This window comes from Papio anubis, chromosome 17 (assembly GCF_008728515.1).
Source record: "Papio anubis isolate 15944 chromosome 17, Panubis1.0, whole genome shotgun sequence".
Classification (NCBI taxonomy): Eukaryota; Metazoa; Chordata; class Mammalia; order Primates; family Cercopithecidae; genus Papio; species Papio anubis.
This window is the reverse complement of record NC_044992.1, coordinates 7,808,927-7,828,504: the sequence shown is the minus strand read 5'-3', so window position 1 is coordinate 7,828,504 and position 19,578 is coordinate 7,808,927. Positions and strand designations below refer to the sequence as shown.

Genomic DNA, 19,578 nt, shown 5'->3' with positions numbered 1-19,578 from the left:
TGTTGGCCAGGATAGTCTTGATCTCTTGACCTCATAATCCGCACGCCTCGGCCTCCCAAAGTGCTGAGATTCAATGCGTGAGCCACCGCGCCCAGCTTGTATCTCTTTTTTTTAATCTTCTTTTTTAGAAACAGGATTTCACCATTTTGCCCAAGTGGGTCGCGAACTCCTGGGCTCAAGCAATCCTCCTGCCTCAGCCACTCAAAGTGCTGGAATTACAGGTGAACCACCGCACCCAACATGAACTCAAGATTTAAAACAATGACGAAATCTCGGATGGGCGCGGTGGCTCACGCCTGTAATCCCAACGCTTTGGGAGGCCGAGGCGGGCGGATCATGAGGTCAGGAGATCGAGACCATCCTGGTCTAACACGTGGTCTCTACTAAAAATACAAAAAAATTAGCCGGGCGTGGTGGCAGGCGCCTGTAGTCCCAGCTACTAGGGAGCCTGAGGCAGGAGAATGGCGTGAACCTGGGAGGCGGAGCTTGCAGCGAGCTGAGATCTCGCCACTGCACTCCAGCCTGGGCGACAGAGCTTGACTCCGTTTCAAAGAAAAAGAAAAGAAAAGAAAAAGCCTAAGGATTTAACCAAGTTCCTTCCTCCATCCTTCAGGCCTCCCAACCTCGGCGCCCGCGGCCAGCCGCGGGCACATCCAGCCCCGCCCGGGAGCTAGAACCTGCTGCACCACCCGGTGCAGCCTCGGGAGACTGGCTCCGCAGCACAGGTGTGTCCCTCTCCTTGCTCAGGCCGGTCCGCGGCTTCCGGGCTCTCCGGGCGCCGGCACCAAGCATGGCCTGAACCTGAACTTAGGTGACCCCACCCGGTCACAACCGGGGTAGGAAGCTAAAGAAGGGAGCCGTCAGCCCACCCAAGGGGCGGTCCCAGCACCCCAGTAGGGAACTGCTGTGCTCGGCCTCTGTGTTCGATCGGGAACCCAGGTCTCTTTCCTGCCAATGACAAAACCTCCGCGTCCCAGGCCTCCCTTCCGGAGCCGGAGTCGGCTGCTAAGCGCTGGTGGCGCCGGGAGAGTTAATTCCAACTGCCTCAGGCTGATTCCGGGGACCGGAGCGCCGAGAGCTCCTCCCATTGGCCGCGGAGCCGGCTCGGCGCTGATTGGCTGCGGGCCTCGGCGGCTCTCGAAGGCTCCCCATTGACCCAGCGCTCCAGTGGCGGCCCGGCCTCCGCAGGGTACCCGGGGTTGAAGCTGCTGCGAGCTCCGGCGGCTGCCTGGGTCCTGACTTCTTTCTCGGATCCAGATCTCGTTGCTGGCTCGGGGAAATCACCGGCTTTTCTCCCGGATCCTTTTCTTCTCTAACCTGCTGGCTTTCTTTTTCCTGCCTGCCTGGCTTCCATCTCCCAACTCCGCGGTTCCCTCCTCTACTCCCCTGCCCCCGTCGCCCGCCATCCTGAGCCATCCCACCTGTCACCTTCTGTCTTTTGCCCCTCCTTGACCTCAGAGGGTTCTGCCATAAGCTTCTCCTAGATTTCTGTCTCTTCTCTGCTTGCCAGCTCCTGACTCCCAAATTCCGGCTGACTACTTCCATTTGACCACTTGACATTTGACCCTGACACCCTTGACTGCAAACCTAAATTCTTACCTTCTGCAGCCTGTACTGCTGAAACAGGCCTTCCCCTGTCTTCCAACCCCGCTTTCTGACGCCCATTTTTACTTTCTTACTCTTGGGCCAGTCCCTGCTACAGTTACCCACCATGGACTTCTTGATGAGTGGCCTGGCAGCCTGTGGGGCCTGTGTATTCACCAATCCCCTGGAGGTGGTGAAGACCAGGATGCAGTTGCAGGGAGAACTGCAGGCCCCTGGCACATACCAGCGGCACTACCGAAATGTCTTCCATGCATTCATCACCATCGGCAGGGTGGATGGCCTGGCTGCCTTGCAGAAAGGCCTGGCCCCCGCCCTCTTATACCAGTTCCTGATGAATGGCATCCGACTGGGCACCTATGGACTGGCTGAGGCTGGGGGCTACCTGCACACAGCCGAAGGCACCCACAGTCCTGCCCGCAGCGCAGCGGCTGGGGCCATGGCTGGGATCATGGGAGCCTACTTGGGGAGCCCCATCTACATGGTAAGAAGAGGATTCTTGCCTGGGACCTTCAGGGCAGATCCTTGTTGTAGAATAGGAGCCTGGTCTTTCCTAAGGGCATAGGTGGCAGGGTGCTACCCCACTGCAAGGAGGGAAAGGCATGGGGAAAGAGCTGGTAGGCTTTGGAGTCTTCTGACCTGCCCTATACACACCCATCTGATGGACACGATTGAATGTATTGATTAAGATTATCGACTTTGGAGCCGATCACCGTGGCTCATGCCTGTGATCCCAGCACTTTGGGAAGCCAAGGCGGGCAGATCACGAGGTCAGAAGATCCAGACCGTCCTGGCTAACACGGTGAAACCCCGTCTCTACAAAAAAATACAAAAAATTAGCCAGACGTGGTGGCAGGCCCCTGTAGTCCCAGCTACTCAGGAGGTTGAGGCAGGAGAATTGTGTGAACCCGGGAGGCAGAGCTTGCAGTGAGCCGAGATCACGCCACTACACTCTAGCCTGGACGACAGAGCAAGACTCTGTCTCAAAAAAAAAAAAAAAAAAAAAAGAGATTATGGGCTTTGGAATCAGCCTTTCTGGAACTAAAGTCCTGGCTTTGAAAATTGCTAGTTGGTGAGCTTCAGTTGCCACATCTGTAAAATGGTAATAATTGTAGTGGCCTTTGTGTGATTATTGGGAGGATGGAGGGAGACAAATGCGGTAGACATGGAAGCATTAGTGCGAATCCTGGCAGAAAGTAAGCATTTGGTAGCATTGTTTTTATAGGTTGGACTTGTGAAGGGGAGGATAAGGAATTTAGCATACGTCAGAGAGTGTAGGGATCAGGAAGATCCTGGGCATTACAGAATTAACAATCTCTGCCCCTTTGAGTTATCTGGTATAGGTGAAGGGTCAAGAGCCTGAGGCCCAGAGAGGGGAAGTGATCCACTCAAGGTCACACAGCTGTTTATTGCTAGGACTAGGCCCTGCTTAGTGCTCCTAAGAGCAAAAGAGACTGGGAAGTAGTACATCCTGTAGCAGAGGCAGTCTGGTCCCATTCTCACGGTTTGAGTTTCAGGGACAGTGGTCTCTCCAAAATCGACTAGATACTTTTATGGGGAGTGGGGGCTAGAGAGCAAGTTTTGCCTAGAGTCTGATGGGGAGCCTGATAGAAGTGGTGGCTGGAGATCCGGTCTGGGAATGGGAGCTGGCATGACAGGCTGGACACCCAGGTCTCGCCTAACATGCCTTAGGAAATGTTGCCATTCTCCAACCACTCCACCCCCAATTGCTAGCCCCAAGGGGAGAAGGATATGAAGGGGGTGTGGTGTCTTACAGTGCTGGGAGATCCATCCCTCCGCAGCTGGAGCCTAGAGACAGAGTCTTTTTGTTAACCAATTTGTTAAGTAGGAACAACAATAATTATCAGAATAAGAGGATATTCATTGCTGAACACCCTAGAGGAAATGTGAGGGGGTCAGACATTTGGTTCTGAGGTAGGAGGACAGCCACTGGGCCGTAGGCTATGATATTCTCTTGTTCACAGGTGAAGACACATCTGCAAGCACAGGCAGCCTCAGAAATTGCTGTAGGGCACCAGTATAAGCATCAGGTGAGAGTTCCCAAGTCTGCCAAAGTCCCTGATCATCCTTTCTCTTTTCCCCTAGCTTTCTGCCTGTACCCAACAGCTCCAATCCCAGCTCAACCCATTGGTTCTGTCCCATTTTGCCCCTGGAGTCTACCCAGACCCTCTTTCCTTTTTTTTTTTTTTTTTTTTTTTAGACGGAGTCTCGCTCTGTTGCCCAGGCTGAAGTGCAGTGGCACGATCTCAGCTCCCTGCAACCTCCGCCTCCCGGGTTCAAGCGATTCTCCTGCCTCAGCCTCCCAAGTAGCTGGGACTACAGGCGTGCACCACCACACCCAGCTAAATTTTGTTTTGTTTTGTTTTGTTGAGACAGAGTCTCGCTCTGTTGCCCAGGCTGGAGTACAGTGCCACAGCCTCCACTCACTGCAACCTCGGCCTGCCGGGTTCAAGTGATTATCCTGCTGCAGCCTGTTGAGTAGCTGGGATTACAGCCATGTGCCACCACGTCCAGCTAATTTTTGTATTTTTAGTAGAGACGGGGTTTCACCATGTTGGTCAGGCTGGTCTCGAACTCCTGAACTCATGATCCGCCCGCCTTGGCCTCCCAAAGTGCTGGGATTACAGGCGTGAGCCGCTGCACCTGGCAATTTTTGTATTTTTAATAGAGATGGGGTTTCACCACGTTGGCCAGGCTAGTCTCAAACTCCTGACCTCAGGTGATCCACCCACCTTGGCCTCCCAAAGTGCTAGGATTACAGGCGTGAGCCACCACGCCCAACGCCTCTTTCCAATATGTATTCCAGTTCCTCTAATTTTCTGCCCCTGTTTCTCCTGACCAGTGAATGCCCTCACTTCCATGCATCCCGCCCCAGTTCTTGGGTGCCCAGGGAGGGAACAATGGGGTGGCTAGACAACCAAGGGCCCCCATTCTGGCTCTAAGCCCACATTGAACTGGTTGTCTGGACGACAGGTTCCTATTAAGCACCCATCCTTGGCAGTGTTAGGATGGCAGCCCCTGATGCTTGGCTGTCTGAACCCCACCCCCTGGTCTTCCCCACACTAGGGCATGTTTCAGGCGCTAACCGAGATTGGCCAGAAACATGGTCTGGTGGGGTTATGGCGTGGGGCTCTGGGCGGCCTGCCCCGAGTTATCGTCGGTTCCTCCACCCAGCTGTGCACCTTCTCATCCACCAAGGACCTCCTGAGCCAGTGGGAGGTACTGCCTGGGAAATGGGTGGGTCTGTTTCGGGAAGGGGGGAAGGGGAGGGCAAGCTGCACTGGGCCCTGGAGGGGATGGTGCCCAACATTCAAAGGTGAGGGAGTGGCAGGAGGGCTTGGAGGTCACTGACTCTTTAGACCCTTCCCACAGTTCTCTTGTCACTTCCTCCCAGAAAGGGTACCTGAGCCTTCAGGGTACCCTGGCCTTCCTCCTCCTCAGTGTTTTTGCACTGTTAAAACTGGTGCAGTGGAAGCTCCCCGAGTTACCAGCATCTGTGTCCCCAGGGCAGGGACTGTCCTGTCCTTGGGGTGGAATGGCTGGCGGGTTGACAGTGCTCTTCCTCTCTACCCCCTTAGATCTTTCCTCCTGAGAGCTGGAAGTTGGCTCTGGTGGCTGCCATGGTGAGTGGCATTGCAGTGGTCTTGGCCATGGCACCCTTTGATGTGGCCTGCACAAGGCTCTACAACCAGCCCACAGATGCACAGGGCAAGGTAAGGAAGTGCTCTGGGATGCAGGCAGGGAAGCAGGGGTTCGGGGAGGCAGATTGTGGGTGCAGGTGGGATAGCCTGAAATGCAGCCTGTGGAGGAGCTGCCCCTGGTGGGCTCTGACAAACTCCTTCTCTGTGCTCTCCCTCCCTCTCTGACATGCTCTCAGGGCCTCATGTACCGGGGGATACTGGATGCTCTGCTGCAGACAGCTCGGACCGAGGGCATTTTTGGCATGTACAAGGGTATAGGTGCCTCCTACTTCCGCCTCGGCCCCCACACCATCCTCTCCCTCTTCTTCTGGGACCAGCTGCGCTCCCTCTACTACACATACACTAAATAACAGTCTTTCTCCCAGACTCCACCAAATGAGCACTCCTTGGCCATTTGTGCCTCCACCACTATGTCCTGGTGACTACTGATAGGTGACCTTTCATCCATCCATGGGGGACAGCCAACCCCACTCCCTATCTGTTCTCAGGGTTGAATCACTACAAGAGTTTCCCTTCTTTCCTTGGGTGTTGCTTTAAACCTTCCCTACCCATTCCCTGGGTAATTCACACCCCTCTCTCAGGACTGAACCAGTCATCCCAAAGTGTATTTCCTCCCTCTCACCACTGCCACCCTTGAGTCCCTCCTGCTCCCAAGAACAGCTTTAAACTCCTCCCTCCAAAACCAAAGGGAATTGGGAGACCCAATTCCCAGGTGTCTGGGACCCAGGCATCTTGTTAGATTCAAAGGCACAGAGATTATATTGATGATAAAGCAAGTTTATTCTGAAGAGGGATTGTCTTATGTTTATGCACAGGGAAGAAATGAGAGGAAACTCTCTTTTCAACCTCTTTTCCCCCTCACAGAACCGAGTCCCCAAGTTCTCAGCAACATCATGCAGTGCTTCAGCACCTTCACTGGGGACCAAAGATGTTGGGATCATGAAGGGTCAGACTGGTCACCAGCTGTTCAAAGTCACCCAGGCTCCAGGGTGGAGGTGACAGATTTTCAGGGCCAAGAGATGACCTGTTGTCAGGGCTTGGGGTGGGGAAACAGATGGAGAGAGAACATCATCCAGGCCTGAGGTTTGGAAATTGCCAATTCCGGTTCCAGAGGACCTGGGTATCAGTTACCCCAAACCTCTGGCCCACTCCTGCTTCCTGGGAGGATCCCACCAGTGAGTCTCCCTGTTCTGTCCCTCCCAGCCCGATTCTCCTGGGAACCCAGTCATGAGATACCCGCCCGTTCCTTCCTCCTTACGGGGGCTGATTGAAGGTGAGCAAGAGATCAGTCTGGTACTGGGGCAGCCTCAGCAAGGCCTGATGAAGTGTCACATCCTTTGCTACCTAAGGGGATCAGAGTCAGGATGCTTATCTGGATCTCTGCGCCCCCGCTACCGCCCTTCCAGGACATTGCACACTCTCGGGCCCTCACCTGCTGGTTTTCCTTAGCTATCTGCTGCTTGCCAGAGAGGCCCCAGGCTTCTTGACAGCAGCCCCTCAGGGCCAGGTTCTCCAAACTGAGAGGCTGAACAGACTCCACGTGGACAGCCCTAGCCCCCTGCACGCCACCAACATCCTCAAAGTGGTACCTGGAGTAGGGAAGCGGGGTCAGGAAGGGACATCTCTGGCCGCCTCCCCGGGAGCATCTTTAAGTTGCACGCCTGGCTCCCGACCCCTGAGTGTTCTCACCGCCCAGATTAACCGTCGGCCGCGGGTCCCGCCCCCTGCCCCGGCCCCGCCCCTGCCATTGGCCAGCCCGGGGCCCTTCCCTCACCGCGCAGCCGCTTCGCCCTGCACGTGGGCCTGCAGCTCGAGAAGTTCCACGATCAGGCTCTGGTCCGTCACGGGATGGCAGAAAACTTCTTGATTGTCGGGGACCGGTCGGAGGTCGCTGGAGTGAGGCGAGGTAGACCCTGGTTGACCCCAGTCTCTTCCCACAACCCACCCAGTCAGCCGCCCCTGGGCGCCCCGGCCTTCTCACCTTACGTCAATGGCCCCCGTGGGGAGGATGGCGGAAAAGGCGCCCCCGAACAGCGGGCAGTCTCTCATGGGCTCCATGGGCCTGAGGCTGGGTTATGGACATTAGAAAGGTTTAAAAGAAGCCCACATTGGGTCACGTGGCATCGGCTCCCTGGGTTTCGCAGCTGCCACCACCACCCGGGTCTAGCTTAGCTCCCGGATCCTTTAAGATTTGGTTCCGCCCCGCGTTATCGCTGGCCAATCGGCGCCAAGGCCCTGGGGGCGGGGGTCAGCGGCGTTGCTCCGGAAGCTGCGCTCTTAGAAGGGCGCCGGGCGGGACGGTGGGGTCTGGCTTGTGGTTAGGGTCTGTGTCGCCCTGAGTGGTCACAAGCATGCTCCCGCCAGCCTCCCCTTGATTGATTGATTGATTGACGGGTCTCGCTCTGTCGCCCAGGCTGAAATGCAGTGGCGCAATCACGGCTCACTGCAGTCTCCACCTCCAGGACTCCAGCGATACTCCTGCCTCAGCCTCCCGAGTGGCTCCTGCTCCCGCCACCACACCCGGCTAAATTTTTAATTATTTGTAGAGACAGGGCGGGGTGGGGGGGGTGTCTCCCTATCTTGCCTAAGCTGGTCTCAAACTCCTGGGCTCAAGCGATCCCCCCGCCTCGGCTTCCCTAAGTGCTGGAATTACAGGCGAGAGCCACCGCGCCTGGCCGCCTCCTCCTTTTCAAGTGGTCACACCTTCCTGAGAAGGTGTGACCTGAGACCCTCCTGCGGGGGGACCCTGCGCCTGAGACCCTCCTGCGGGGGGCAGATGCTTGTCCAAAGGGCCCACGTCAAGGTTGTGTCTTTTGAGTCAGGAAAGCATAGTTTCACGGTGTTCTGAGCCTCTGAACGACGAATCGGCTACCACCCAGACCGCTAATTTACAGATCCGATGCTGGGAATTAGGGAAACAATGAGTCCAGCTTAGGATTCAGGTCTCACACCTTCCTGAAAGTGAGACCCAACCTGGGTATTAGAAATCTAATTCCCCTCAAATCTTTGCTTTAGGAATGCTCTTGTGCAGGAGCAACCCCACCCCCAGCTCGGCACACCTGGACAGAAGCACAGATTAAACCCTCTTTTGTTTGTCTTTTACAGATTTGTTGTGTTCTTTAAGTTTTAGCTTCACTCTATCCTTCCAGTTCATTTCTCTATTCATCTTTGATCCCCAGCACCTGGCACAGTGTTTAGAGCATAACAGACCTAATATATATTGGTTTGTTTTGTTTTGTTTTGTTTTTGAGATGGAGTTTCGCTCTTGTTGCCCAGGCTGGAGTGCAATGGCATGATCTTGGCTCACTGCAACTTCCGCCTCCTGGGTTCAAGTGATTCTCCTGCCCCAACCTCCTGAGTAGCTGGATTACAGGCATGCACCACCACGCCGAGCTAATTTTGTATTTTTAGTAGAAACGGGGTTTTTCCATGTTGGTTAGGCTAGTCTCGAACTTCCAACCTCAGGTGATCCACCTGCCTCGGCCTCCCAAAGTGCTGGGATTACTACAGGTGTGAGACACCGTGCTCAGCCCAGACCTAATATATATTGTTGAGTGATTGAATAAACTCAGTGCAAATGTCCAGAACCCAGGAGATCACCCATACCTTCATGGATTCTAGATGTCACCTGCTTCCCAGCCAAGAATTGGGCAAGAGGATTCTGATCTTGAGGCCATTCCACAGGGTTCCAAGTGCTGACCATACCTCTGGACGCTAATGATTTAGTGAAATGAAGCCAAACGGTGCGCATTTATTGGTCTCTTACCTTGCCAGGCCCTATGTGAAGGGCTGGAGATACATTTAGGACACAGCCCCTGATGCCTCACTGAAAGTGTAAAAGGAACAGTGGAGCACACTTGGAGTCTTTTTTTTTTTTTTTTTTTTTGAGAGGTGGTCTCACTGTTGCCAAGGCTCGACTGTAGTGGTGGTGCAATCATAGCTCACTACAGCCTCAACCTTGTGGGCTCAAGCCATCCTCCTGCCTCAGCCTCCTGAGTAGCTGGGACTACAGGCACGCACCACCATGCTCGGGTAATTTTTGTATTTTTTTTTTTTTTTTTTAAGAAATGGAGTCCCACTGTGTTGCCCAGGCTGGTCTCGGACTTCTGGTCTCAAGTGATCCTCCTGCCTGAGCCTCCCAAAGTGATGAGATTGAGTGATAAGACTCAAAGTGATGAGCCACCATGCCTGGCCCACACTTTGAGTCTTAAAGGTTGACTCACAATTCAGTAGGACATCCTAGGGGTATTCTAGCTGGGGGAACATCAGGAGCAAAAACTTGGAGATCAGAGGGCATGTTTTGGGGAAAGCAAGTGTATCCGTTTGGCAAGAGAGGGTAGGATGGGAATGGGTGGCAGGGAGCTGCGAACATGGTCAGGTGTGCAGGGTTTTTGTAGCACACACTAAGGAGCTTGACTCCTCATTCCTTACTACAGCCATCAGACTCCTCTCTGAGTCTCATTTCATCTTTAAAATGCTGTAGGGGGACCGGGCACCGTGGCTCACGCCTGTAATCCCAGCACAGTGGGAGGCCAAGGTGGGGTGGATCATGAGATCAGGAGTTCGAGACTAGCCTGGCCAACATGATGAAACCCCATCTCTACTAAAAACACAAAAATTAGCCGAGCGTGGTGGCAGGCGCCTGTAATCCCAGTTACTAGTGACGCTAAGGCAGGAGAATTGCTTGAAGCCAGGAGGTGGAGGCTGCGGTGAACCAAGATTGTGTCACTGTACTCCAGCCTGGAAAACAGAGCAAGACTCCATCTAAAAAATGAAACAAAACGCTGTTAGGAAGAAATGAGATATGGATGTAGTTGAGTCTGACCTATTTCTGGGTAAAGAGAGTGGAATAAGTTTGCTGTATGAGGAATTTGAGAGAGCGGGGACGGTACAGGCTCCAGAGGGAGAGAAGGAGCCCAGCCGTGGGAAACCAAAGGAGCCAGGTCAGAGGAGTCCACCCCATGATGCTTCTCTGGGATGAGTGACAGACCTCTCTGTCCCCTCCTCCTGCTTTGTGCCAGCCTGCTCTCCAGCCCTGTTCCCCACCAGGGGCATTACTGGCTCTGGCTGCTTTGGGAGCAGTCAAGCAGATAGAGTCCTTGGAAACGGACCTACAAGGACATAGAAGTTAACAGGGTGCCTGCACCAGGCATAAGGGGGTGTGGAGGCCTATTACATGGGCCCAGAGGAGGTCACGCTAGGTCAGGAAGGCTGAGAAAAAGCCCCCCCAGCTTCCTCATTTTGGGTGTCTGCATGTCTCATGTTCTGCCATGAGCCCTGTGCAGCTGGGGACCCCCGGCCCTCCACAATTCTGTGGGCTCTTGGGGGGTGCTCAGCCAAACCTTCTCTGGATGAATGGGGTAGAAGGCTACCCTCACTTGGCAAATCTCCAAGCTTGGCTCCACTTCCCCTTCTCCCTTCACCTCTTTTTTTTTTTTTGTGTGTGTGTGTGTGTGTGTGTGTGCCTGTCACTTCTGCTGGCCCTGCCACCTCTCGACTCCCTCAAGTGTTCAAATCCCAGCTTCCCAAGGGACAGGATCTAACTGGGTCGATTTGTTGTCATTCAATCTGCAAGTACCTATTTGGCAGGCTCTCCCGCCTGGCCACTCCTCGGGCCACCACCCAAATACAAGAGAGATCTCTGGTCCAGCTGGCTGTGGCTAGGATGATGAGTGTCAGGGGACAAATCTCAGTACAGAGATGGCCAGCAGCCACTTTTCTCAGGAGAATGTGAGGGTGTGGCTGGCTCTTAGCCCACTGGTTGCAAGTAGGCCTGCAACTGATTGATTCTCTACACCTGGGACATTCCCTTATCCAGTGCCCTGCATGCAGTTGATGCAGCTGTTTGCTTTGGGGACAAGAGTCCCAGAGACTCTCCCCTTTAGGGCACCAAGAGATGGACTCAAATCAGAGAGACACCACCACACCCAAAGTCAGGCATCCCTTTGAGAAGAGTTAGGGCAATGAATATTTCTATTAAGCACAGGTTTTCGTCTTTTTTTCTACTGCAGACTGCTTTGGCAGTTTTGTGAAGCCCATGATCCCCTATTCAATGTAATGTTATTGTTATTGTTATTTTTTCTGTTTTTTTGAGACAGGGTCTTATTCTGTCACCCAGGCTGGAGTGCAGTGGCACGATAACAGCTAGCTGCAGCCTCAACCTCCTGGGCTCAAGCCATCCTCCCACCTTGGCCTCTTAAAGAGATTACAGGCATGGGCCAGGTGCTGTGGCTAACGCCTGTAATCCTAGCACTTTGGGAGGCCTAGGTGGGCAGATTGCTTGAGCTCAGGAGTTTGAGACCAGCCTGGACAACAAAGTGAGACTCTGTCTCTATTACAAAAAAAAAAAAAATTAACTGGGCGTGGTGTCATATGCCTGTAGTGCCAGCTACTTGGGAGGCCAAGGTGGGAGGATGACTTGAGCCTGGGAGGCGGAAGTTGTAATGAGCCAAGATCACGCCATTGCACTCCAGCCTGGTTGGCAGAGCCAGACTCTTTCTCAAAAAATAAAGAAAATTAAACCCAGATATTTGATAGAGTACAAGTCTACTTCTTGGTTATCATATTAACTAGATCTAGCAGCAGCCCTAATAAATGTAATGAAAAACTGGTGATGCACACAAATTATGGTTCAAGAGATCCACAACCATTCTAAAGTAAGCACATCTGTAACTGCTATTGAGATGAAACCGCAGATACTGCTAATACTACTGTGGTTCATTACCTAAATTCACAGTGAAAGGAAATGCTAAATTTCAGTTAAAAGGTTACTGAAAACACCCGACACTGTGGGAGGCCCAGGAGGGAGGATTGCTTGAACCTAGGAGTTCGAGACCAGGCTGGGCAACATGGCAGAACCCCATCTCTACCAAAAAAATACAAAAATTAGCTGGGCGTAGTGACTCGCACCTCCCAGCTACTGGGGAGGCTAAGGTGGGAGGATTGATTCAGCCTGGGAGCTTGAGGCTGCAGTGAGTCGACATCATGCCACTGCACTCCAGCCTGGGTGGCAGAGGGAGACCCTATCTCAAAAAAAAAAAAAAAAGTCAGGCATAGTGGTACATACCTGTGGTATCAGCTACTTGGGAGGCTGAGGTGGGAGGACGGCTTGAGCCGGGAGGTTGAAGCTGCGGTGAGCTGAGATACCACTGCACTCTAGCCTGGGTGACAGAGGGAGACCCTGTCTCAAAATATTATGCATATTGAAAATAAAGATGAGCCAGGCACAGTGGCTTACGCCTGTAATCCCAGCACTCATGAGACAGAAGAATCACTTGAACCCAGGAGGCAGAGGTGGCAGTGAGCTGAGATAGCGCCACTACACTCCAACATGGGTGACAGAGCAAGATTCCATCTCAAAAACAAACAACAACAACAAAAAGAGAGACTGATGTATCCAGTTTATCAGAAAGAAACATTTAATAGTGACTTAGAAACAGAAGCCAGGCGGCCATTAGCCAGTTACCCCCGAGTCCCAGGGCTGATATACCTGACGGGAAAGGTATACATGCCTCAGTAGAAATGCGTGGTACCGCCGGGCGCGGTGGCTCAAGCCTGTAATCCCAGCACTTTGGGAGGCCGAGACGGGCGGATCACAAGGTCAGGAGTTCGAGACCATCCTGGCTAACACGGCGAAACCCCGTCTCTACTAAAAAATACAAAAAACTAGCCGGGCGAGGTGGCGGGCGCCTGTAGTCCCAGCTACTCGGGAGGCTGAGGCAGGAGAATGGCGGGAACCCGGGAGGCGGAGCTTGCAGTGAGCTGAGATCCGGCCACTGCACTCCAGCCTGGGTGACAGAGCAAGACTCCGTCTCAAAAAAAAAAAAAAAAAAAATGCGTGGTACCACTGACATCAACACCTCAGGGAAAGGCGCAGAATGCTATGTGAATCTACCTAAGAGCAGGATTGAAGGTCACAGTAGATGAAGTGGCAATCTTAGAGGCATTCCAGAACAGGGGTTAACCAGAGGACAACACGGCGGATCAGCATCCAAGATGGAGCAGCTTCATCCTCCACGACAACCCAGGCCGGGATCTCTGTGTCTGAAACCCAGTGGAGGTGCCCGTTGTTTCTTCCTTTGGAACCTCTTAGAAGGTGCCATCCCTCTTAAGAGTCCATGTAGTCCCAGCCTCCAAAGCACCACATAATTTAACTCTTTTCTTTCTTTCTTTTTTTTTTTTTTTTCTGAGACGGAGTTTCACTCTTGTTGCTCAGGCTGGAGTGCAATGGCTCCATCTCGGCTCACCGCAACCTCTGCCTCCCGGGTTCAAGTGATTCTGCCTCAACCTTCCTGAGTAGCTGGGATTACAGGCATGCGCCACCACGCCCGGATAATTTCGTGTTTTTATGTTTTTAGTAGAGACAGGGTTTCGCCATGTTGCTCAGGCTGGTCTCAAACTCCCGGCCTCAGGTGATCCACCCGCCTCGGCCTCCCAAAGTGCTGGGATTACAGGCGTGAGCCACCATACCTGTACAGCTCTTTCCATCTGCTTGATTTAGCCAAAGTCACTTCCCTATAACTTTCCACAAGTGAAATCTTTGGGAGTGGGGAGGGCCGTTGTACTGCATTTGGCAATGATCTAGGGGAGAGAGGAGTTGTGGTGAACAGGCCTGCTTCCTATCCCTTCTGCTGCCTTGGATCCACCGGCAGTGGGAAGTCGCTCAACTGGTTAGACTGTTGGGTTAGTCGTGGCCATTCCTTCTCAGCTTCCTCTTTTTCTTTTCTTTTTTTTTTTTTTGAGACGGAGTCTCACTCTGTCACCCAGGCTGGAGTGCAGTGGCGTGATCTTGGCTCCCTGCAAGCTCTGCCTCCCAGGTTAACGTCATTCTCCTGCCTCAGCCTCCGGAGTAGCTGGGACTACTGGCGCCCGCCATGTCGCCCAGCTAATTTTTTGTATTTTTAGTAGAGATGGGGTCTCACCATGTTAGCTAGGATGGTCTCAATTTCCTGACCTCGTGATCCGCCGGCCTTGGCTTCCCAAAGTGCTGGGATTACAGGCGTGAGCCACCACGCCCGGCCAGCTTCCTCTTTTTCTGTCAACCCCTTCAATGCTGGGTTACCAGGCCCTGCACACTCCTCCTAGATAACCTTACCCATCCACATTCCAGTGCTTCCCAAATATTCATCTCCATCCCGGATCTCTTCTGACCACCTCCTAGATACCCCCACCTACATGTCTCATTGACATTTCAAACTGAACACATCGTAAGCAAAGCACATCATCTTCCCCCCAGACATGTCCCTATCACAGGTAATGACATTATCTACACAGTGGTTCAGGCAAGAAGCATGGGCATCATCACCGGCTCCTCTCTCCCCATCTGTCTTCCCCAACACCCAGTTTGTGGTGATTCATTTTTTTCCCCCCCCGAGACAGTCTCATTCTGTGGCCCAGGCTGGAGTGCAGTGGTATGATCTCAGCTCACTGCAACCTCTGGCTTCTAGGTTCAAGCAATTCTCCTGCCTCAGACTCCTGAGTAGCTGGGATTATAGGCGCGCACAACCACACCCAGCTAATTTTTGTATTTTTAGTAGAAACGGGGTTTCACCATATTAGCCAGGCTGGTCTCGAACTCCTGACCTTGCGGTCTGCCTGCCTTGGTCTCCCAAAGTGCTGGGATTACAGGCGTGAGCCACCACGCCTGGCCGTTCATAGTGATTCTATCTCCTAATAGCCCTCAAATCCTTCCACTTCTCGCCATCTCCACTGCCACTACCCTAGTCTGGGGTAGCAGTTTCTGCCTGGAGATTGTGTAGCTTTATCCATGGACTCCCATGTCCTCTCCTGCCTCCCTCCTCTCAGAGTGATTTCTCAAAAACGCAGACCTCCTCATGTCTATCCGCTGTATAAACCCCTCCAAATGGTTTCCATTGCTCTTAGAATCGAGTCCAGATTCCTGTTCTGTTAGGCCTTCGATTTTGCCTGTCCTGTTTCCCAGTTATATTATATTTGATGTTCCAGACAGACTCATTCACCTTTGTTAACTCCTTACAATATCTCTCGCCTCTGAGGCTTTGCAAATGTTGTTGTTTTTGTAGAGTGCCACCCACCTTCATGTAACAAACTGCTACTCATCCTTCAGGTCTCAGCTCACTCCGAGAATCCTTCCCTGATCCCAAAAGTCTGGGCCACATCCCCTGCTATGAGCTCCACAGTACCCTGAGCTTCCCCTAAAAGCACTGGATTGAAGTCACTTGTTCCAAGTCTATCTCCCTTGTGTGCGCCCCTCAGGAGGAGGCCCTTGACAATGTTGTTCCCTGAGTGACAGTATGGGCAGGGCTCTCACAGAGGTTTGTCTCGTTCTGTAGTCGCAGGCTGCCCCTCCAGCCTGACCAGGCAGAGAGAGCTGCACAAAGGCCTTCCTGCTTGGGGGAGGATGGCCCAATGCTGCAGGCACTCCTAGTGGACTGCTCACACGGAAAGGTTTCCTGAAGCCTCACAAGACGCCAAGACCCAGGCTCCACTGCAGCAGGTCTCCGGTCTCTACCATCCGGCTGTGTGCCGCTCCCAAGCGTCCAATGACAGAAGGTTTATTTGGTTTCCACCACCACAGGGTCTTACATACAGCAGGTGCTGGGCGCACGATGCTAGCCAGGCCCCAGGATACTGACCACCCAGCTGCCGTGGGAGACATTCCTTCACCAGGCTCACCACTGACGGACGCCCATCCCCCTTCTTTCCAGCCTTTCTCCATTATCTATGTTCCGGTTTGAGCAGTGTCCCAGACACACTTCAGAACGAAGTTCCTTGGTGGGCTGGCCTGTTGGAGAGCAGAGGGTGCCCTGGCGGGGAGCCTCTCTAAAACAGATGGCCCCCACCAGGTGATCCCATCTGGCTGCTCTCACCCACACTGCTTCTTTGTGCTTAGCCCCTGCCTGCTGCCTCCCCGGCCAGTAGTGCTCCTTCCAGCAACTGAGGATGACATAATGTGTGCTTAGTTCAGTGTTGTGTCTTTTTCTGTACAACGGAAGGGCCCTGTTGGCAGCCAGGCAGATGTTAAACTAATCAAGAAAAGAGGCCGGACGCGGTGGCTGTAATCCCAGCTACTCAGGAGTCTGAGGCAGGAGAATTGCTTGAACCTAGAAGCCAGAGGTCTGTAATTCCAGCACTTTGGGAGGCTGAGGCGGCAGATCACGAGGTCAACAGATCAAGACCATCCTGGCCAACATGGTCAAACCCCATCTCCACTAAAAATACAAAAACCAGCTGAGCGTGGTAGTGCCTGCCTGTAGTGCCAGCTACTTGGGAGGCTGAGGCAGGAGAATCGCTTGAACCTGAGGGACAGAGGTTGCCGTGCGCCAAGATCGCGCTATTGCACTCCAACCTGGGCAGCTGAGCAAGACTCCATCTCGGGAAAAAAAAGAAAGAAAAGAGACTTACTGGTTCTCCCTGTCTTTCTACTTACACAGGGCCAGTCTCCTTGACCTAATAACAGGAACTCGTGACTTTAACTGGACAAATGAGGTAAAAAGGGGAAATGCTTGAGAAGTACAAAGTCCAACCACCCATGAACCCAATCCACTAATTCACTCTTGTATTAAGGGAAAAAAAAATATGTCAATATTTACTAATTTTAACATTCATATGTATTCATTTGTTCAGCATATATTTATTGAGCACCTACTAGGCGCGGGGCACTGTGTAGATATTAGGACATGGTGGGGAGCAAAAATGTGTCTCCTGATATCATGGAACTTACACACTAATAGGGAGACAGATCTTTGATCAAATAAACAGCTTAGGCTGGGCACAGTGGCTCATGCCCATAATCCCAGCACCTTGGGAGGCCGAGGCGGGCAGATCACGAGGTCAGGAGTTTGAGACCAGCCTGGCTAACATGGCGAAACCCCGTCTCTACCAAAAATATAAAAATTATCGTGCCACTGTACTTCCACCTGGGAGACAGTGAGACTCCCTCTCAAAAATAAAATAAAATAAAAATATAAAAATTAGCCAGGCATGGTGGCAGGTGCCTGTAGTCCCAACTACTCAGGAGGCTAAGGCAGGAGAATCACTTGAACCTGGGAGGTGGAGGTTGTAGTGAACTGAGATTGCGCTACTGCATTCCAGCCTGGGCAACAGAGCGTGACTCCATCTCTAAATAAATAAATAAATGAAAACAGTTCACAGTTCATTCATTGCAATGGTGAAAAATAAAGTACAACAGATTTGGGCTGAGAAAGGAGGTATGTGGTGCTGCTGAAATAACCTCTCACAAAGGATTTGAGCAGCGCTATTGACCCAGCTGAAACCCAAAGGAAGGACTTGTTCACTAGGTGTGTACGTTGCTGTAAATGGTTTTGCTTTTAGACCTCAGTTTTAGAGAACTAAGGTCATCATAACGCTTGGTTCATGGGGCATTATATCATTGAAGGCCCACTTGGGCACTTTCTTATTAACCTTTCATCTCCATTTTTCCTTCCCATTCCCTGTTTCCCCAAAGGTGGTTCATGATGAACTTATGAGAGAACCTGTTCTGTCTGGCTTTCTCAGAGGAAGCAGGTAGGTTGGGAGTTTGCCAAATGGGTATGATGAAAAGGTCATAGCTCAAGTGAAGGGGCTTTGGAAAGGCTGTTACTGGAAGCTGGATAAGGAGGGAAGAAAGAAATGGAGCAATGGATTAGGGTAAAGTAATTATTGCATTGGAGGTCCTAATTACATTGAAATCTCAGAGTATTGTAGATAAAGAAGCAAGATGGAAGGAAAGGGCCGGGCACGGTGGCTCATGCCTGTCATCCCAGCACTTTGGGAGGCCAAGGTGGGTAGATCACTTGAAGTCAGGAGTTTGAGACCAGCCTGGCCAACACGGTGAAACCCCATCTCTACTAAAAATACAAAAATTAGCCAGGCGTGGTGGCGCATGCCTGTAATCCCAGCTACTCGGGAGGCTGAGGCAAGAGAATCCCTTGAACCCAGGAGGTGGAGGTTGCAGTGAGCCGAGATCGCACCACTGCCTTCCAGTCTGGGCGACAGAGTGAGACTCCATCTCAAAAAGAAAAAAAAAGATGGAAGGAAACAGGACGCCTGAATAAATAAGTCTGGAGACAGAGACAGTCCTGGGTGATGATAAAATCCAAGTGGGGTAGTTGGCTGAGGTGGAATGAAGGTCACTGTAGAAAAAGTTGAGAGTGTTGGATGGTCAGTGACATGGATACAGGATAACAGAAGGGGCTGAGGTGAAGCACAGGACAGGGACCCAGGGCCTAATACCCTTAAAGAATGAGAGGGAGTTAGGAATGGTTGAATAGGGTAAGGTTTAGCTACAAGGGATGGAAAACACCAAAATTAATAGTGCCTAAACAAGACAGGCTGGGTGCTTTGGCTTACGCCTATAATCCCATGCCTATAATCCCAGCACTGTGAGAGGCCAAGGCAGGCAGATAACTTCAGGTCAGGAGTTCGAGACCAGCCTGGCTGACCTGGAGAAACCCCGTCTCTACTAAAACTACAAAAATTAGCTGGGCGTGGTGACATGTGCCTGTAATCCCAGCTATTCAGAAGGCTGAGGTGGGAGGATCGCTTAAACCCAGGAGGCGGAGGTTGCAGCAAGCCGAGATCACACCCCTGTACTCCAGCCCAGGAGTCAGAGTGAGACTCTGTCACAATTAAAAAACAAAAACCAAGACAGAAGTTCATTTCCTACACTCAAGATATTCAGTGTTGTCTTGTCCTCATGGCACTCCTCAGTGTTGGAAGAACCAGTCTCCTTTGATCTTTTTTTCTTTTTTAGAGACAGGGTCTGGCTCTGTTGCCCAGGCTGGAGTGCAGTGGTATGATCACAGTTCACTGCAGCCTCAACCACCTGGGCTCAAGTGATCCTCCCACTTTAGCCTCCCAAGTAGCTTCCTCTTACCTTGTTGCTCTGCATGATACCAATTCCCAAAGCTACTTCAGTATGGCTGCTGAACTTCCAGCTGTCGTGTCTGCATTCCGGACAATAGGAAGCAAAAATGCATAAAGAGAAAAATGCATCCTTCTTGTAAGAACACTTGGAGATTGTATACATCATTTTCTCTCCCACTGGCCACAATTTAATCAGCAGTCACAACCCCAGCTAAAATACTGGAACATTCTGTTTTTGTTTCTGTTTTTTAAATTTTCTTATTTTTAGACAGAGTCTTGCTCTGTCGCCCAGGCTGGAGTGCAGTGGCGCGATCTCGGCTCACTGCAAGCTCCACCACTGGGGTTCACGCCATTCTCCTGCCTTAGCCTCCCGAGTGGCTGGGACTACAGGAGCCACCACCATGCCCGG

At 52.2% G+C, this 19,578-nt stretch overlaps 2 protein-coding genes across 11 annotated transcripts in view; one reads left to right on the top strand and one right to left on the bottom strand.

Annotated features, from left to right (window-relative positions):
- The first annotated feature begins 516 nt into the window (after positions 1–516).
- Positions 517–19,578, top strand: part of SLC25A35 (solute carrier family 25 member 35) — a 22,509-nt gene continuing 3,447 nt past the window's right edge. For 3 of the 9 annotated variants that reach the window (XR_638890.3, XR_638888.3, XR_638889.3), the window contains exons 1-6: positions 517–2,086; positions 3,588–3,653; positions 4,690–4,842; positions 5,202–5,336; positions 16,736–16,790; positions 17,770–17,828. Coding sequence is in view for 6 of the 9 variants with exons in the window: in XM_003912305.4 (XP_003912354.1) it covers positions 1,712–2,086; positions 3,588–3,653; positions 4,690–4,842; positions 5,202–5,336; positions 5,501–5,674 (903 nt within the window). In the remaining 3 variants the exon portion in view is untranslated. Of the gene's footprint in view, positions 2,087–3,587; positions 3,654–4,689; positions 4,843–5,201; positions 5,337–5,500; positions 6,113–16,735; positions 16,791–17,769; positions 17,829–19,578 lie in introns of those variants that run through there. The other 6 variants (XM_009189632.4, XM_009189635.4, XM_009189633.4 and 3 more) reach the window with 5 other exon arrangements.
- Positions 6,086–7,710, bottom strand: RANGRF (RAN guanine nucleotide release factor). Of its 2 annotated transcripts, XM_003912308.3 has the most exons (5): positions 7,306–7,710; positions 7,099–7,215; positions 6,757–6,913; positions 6,583–6,668; positions 6,086–6,360 (listed from the first exon to the last, which is right to left on the bottom strand). In XM_003912308.3, exons 1-5 carry the CDS (start codon positions 7,380–7,382, stop codon positions 6,237–6,239), a joined length of 561 nt encoding a protein of 186 aa, XP_003912357.1. In that variant the 5' UTR covers positions 7,383–7,710; the 3' UTR covers positions 6,086–6,236. The 2 variants fall into 2 exon arrangements, with proteins under 2 accessions (XP_003912357.1, XP_009187901.1); XM_009189637.3 differs by lacking the exon at positions 6,583–6,668 and having other exon boundaries at positions 6,092–6,360.

Bases quoted from the DNA above. Each gene is read 5' to 3' on its own strand.
- RANGRF (XM_003912308.3), bottom strand. From the start codon at position 7,382: ATGGAGCCCATGAGAGACTGCCCGCTGTTCGGGGGCGCCTTTTCCGCC. The intron at 6,914-7,098 runs GTGAGGGAAGGG...TCCCTACTCCAG, and splicing joins CAGGGCGAAGCGGCTGCGCG to GTACCACTTTGAGGATGTTG. The intron at 6,669-6,756 runs GTGAGGGCCCGA...TGATCCCCTTAG, and splicing joins TAGCTAAGGAAAACCAGCAG to GTAGCAAAGGATGTGACACT.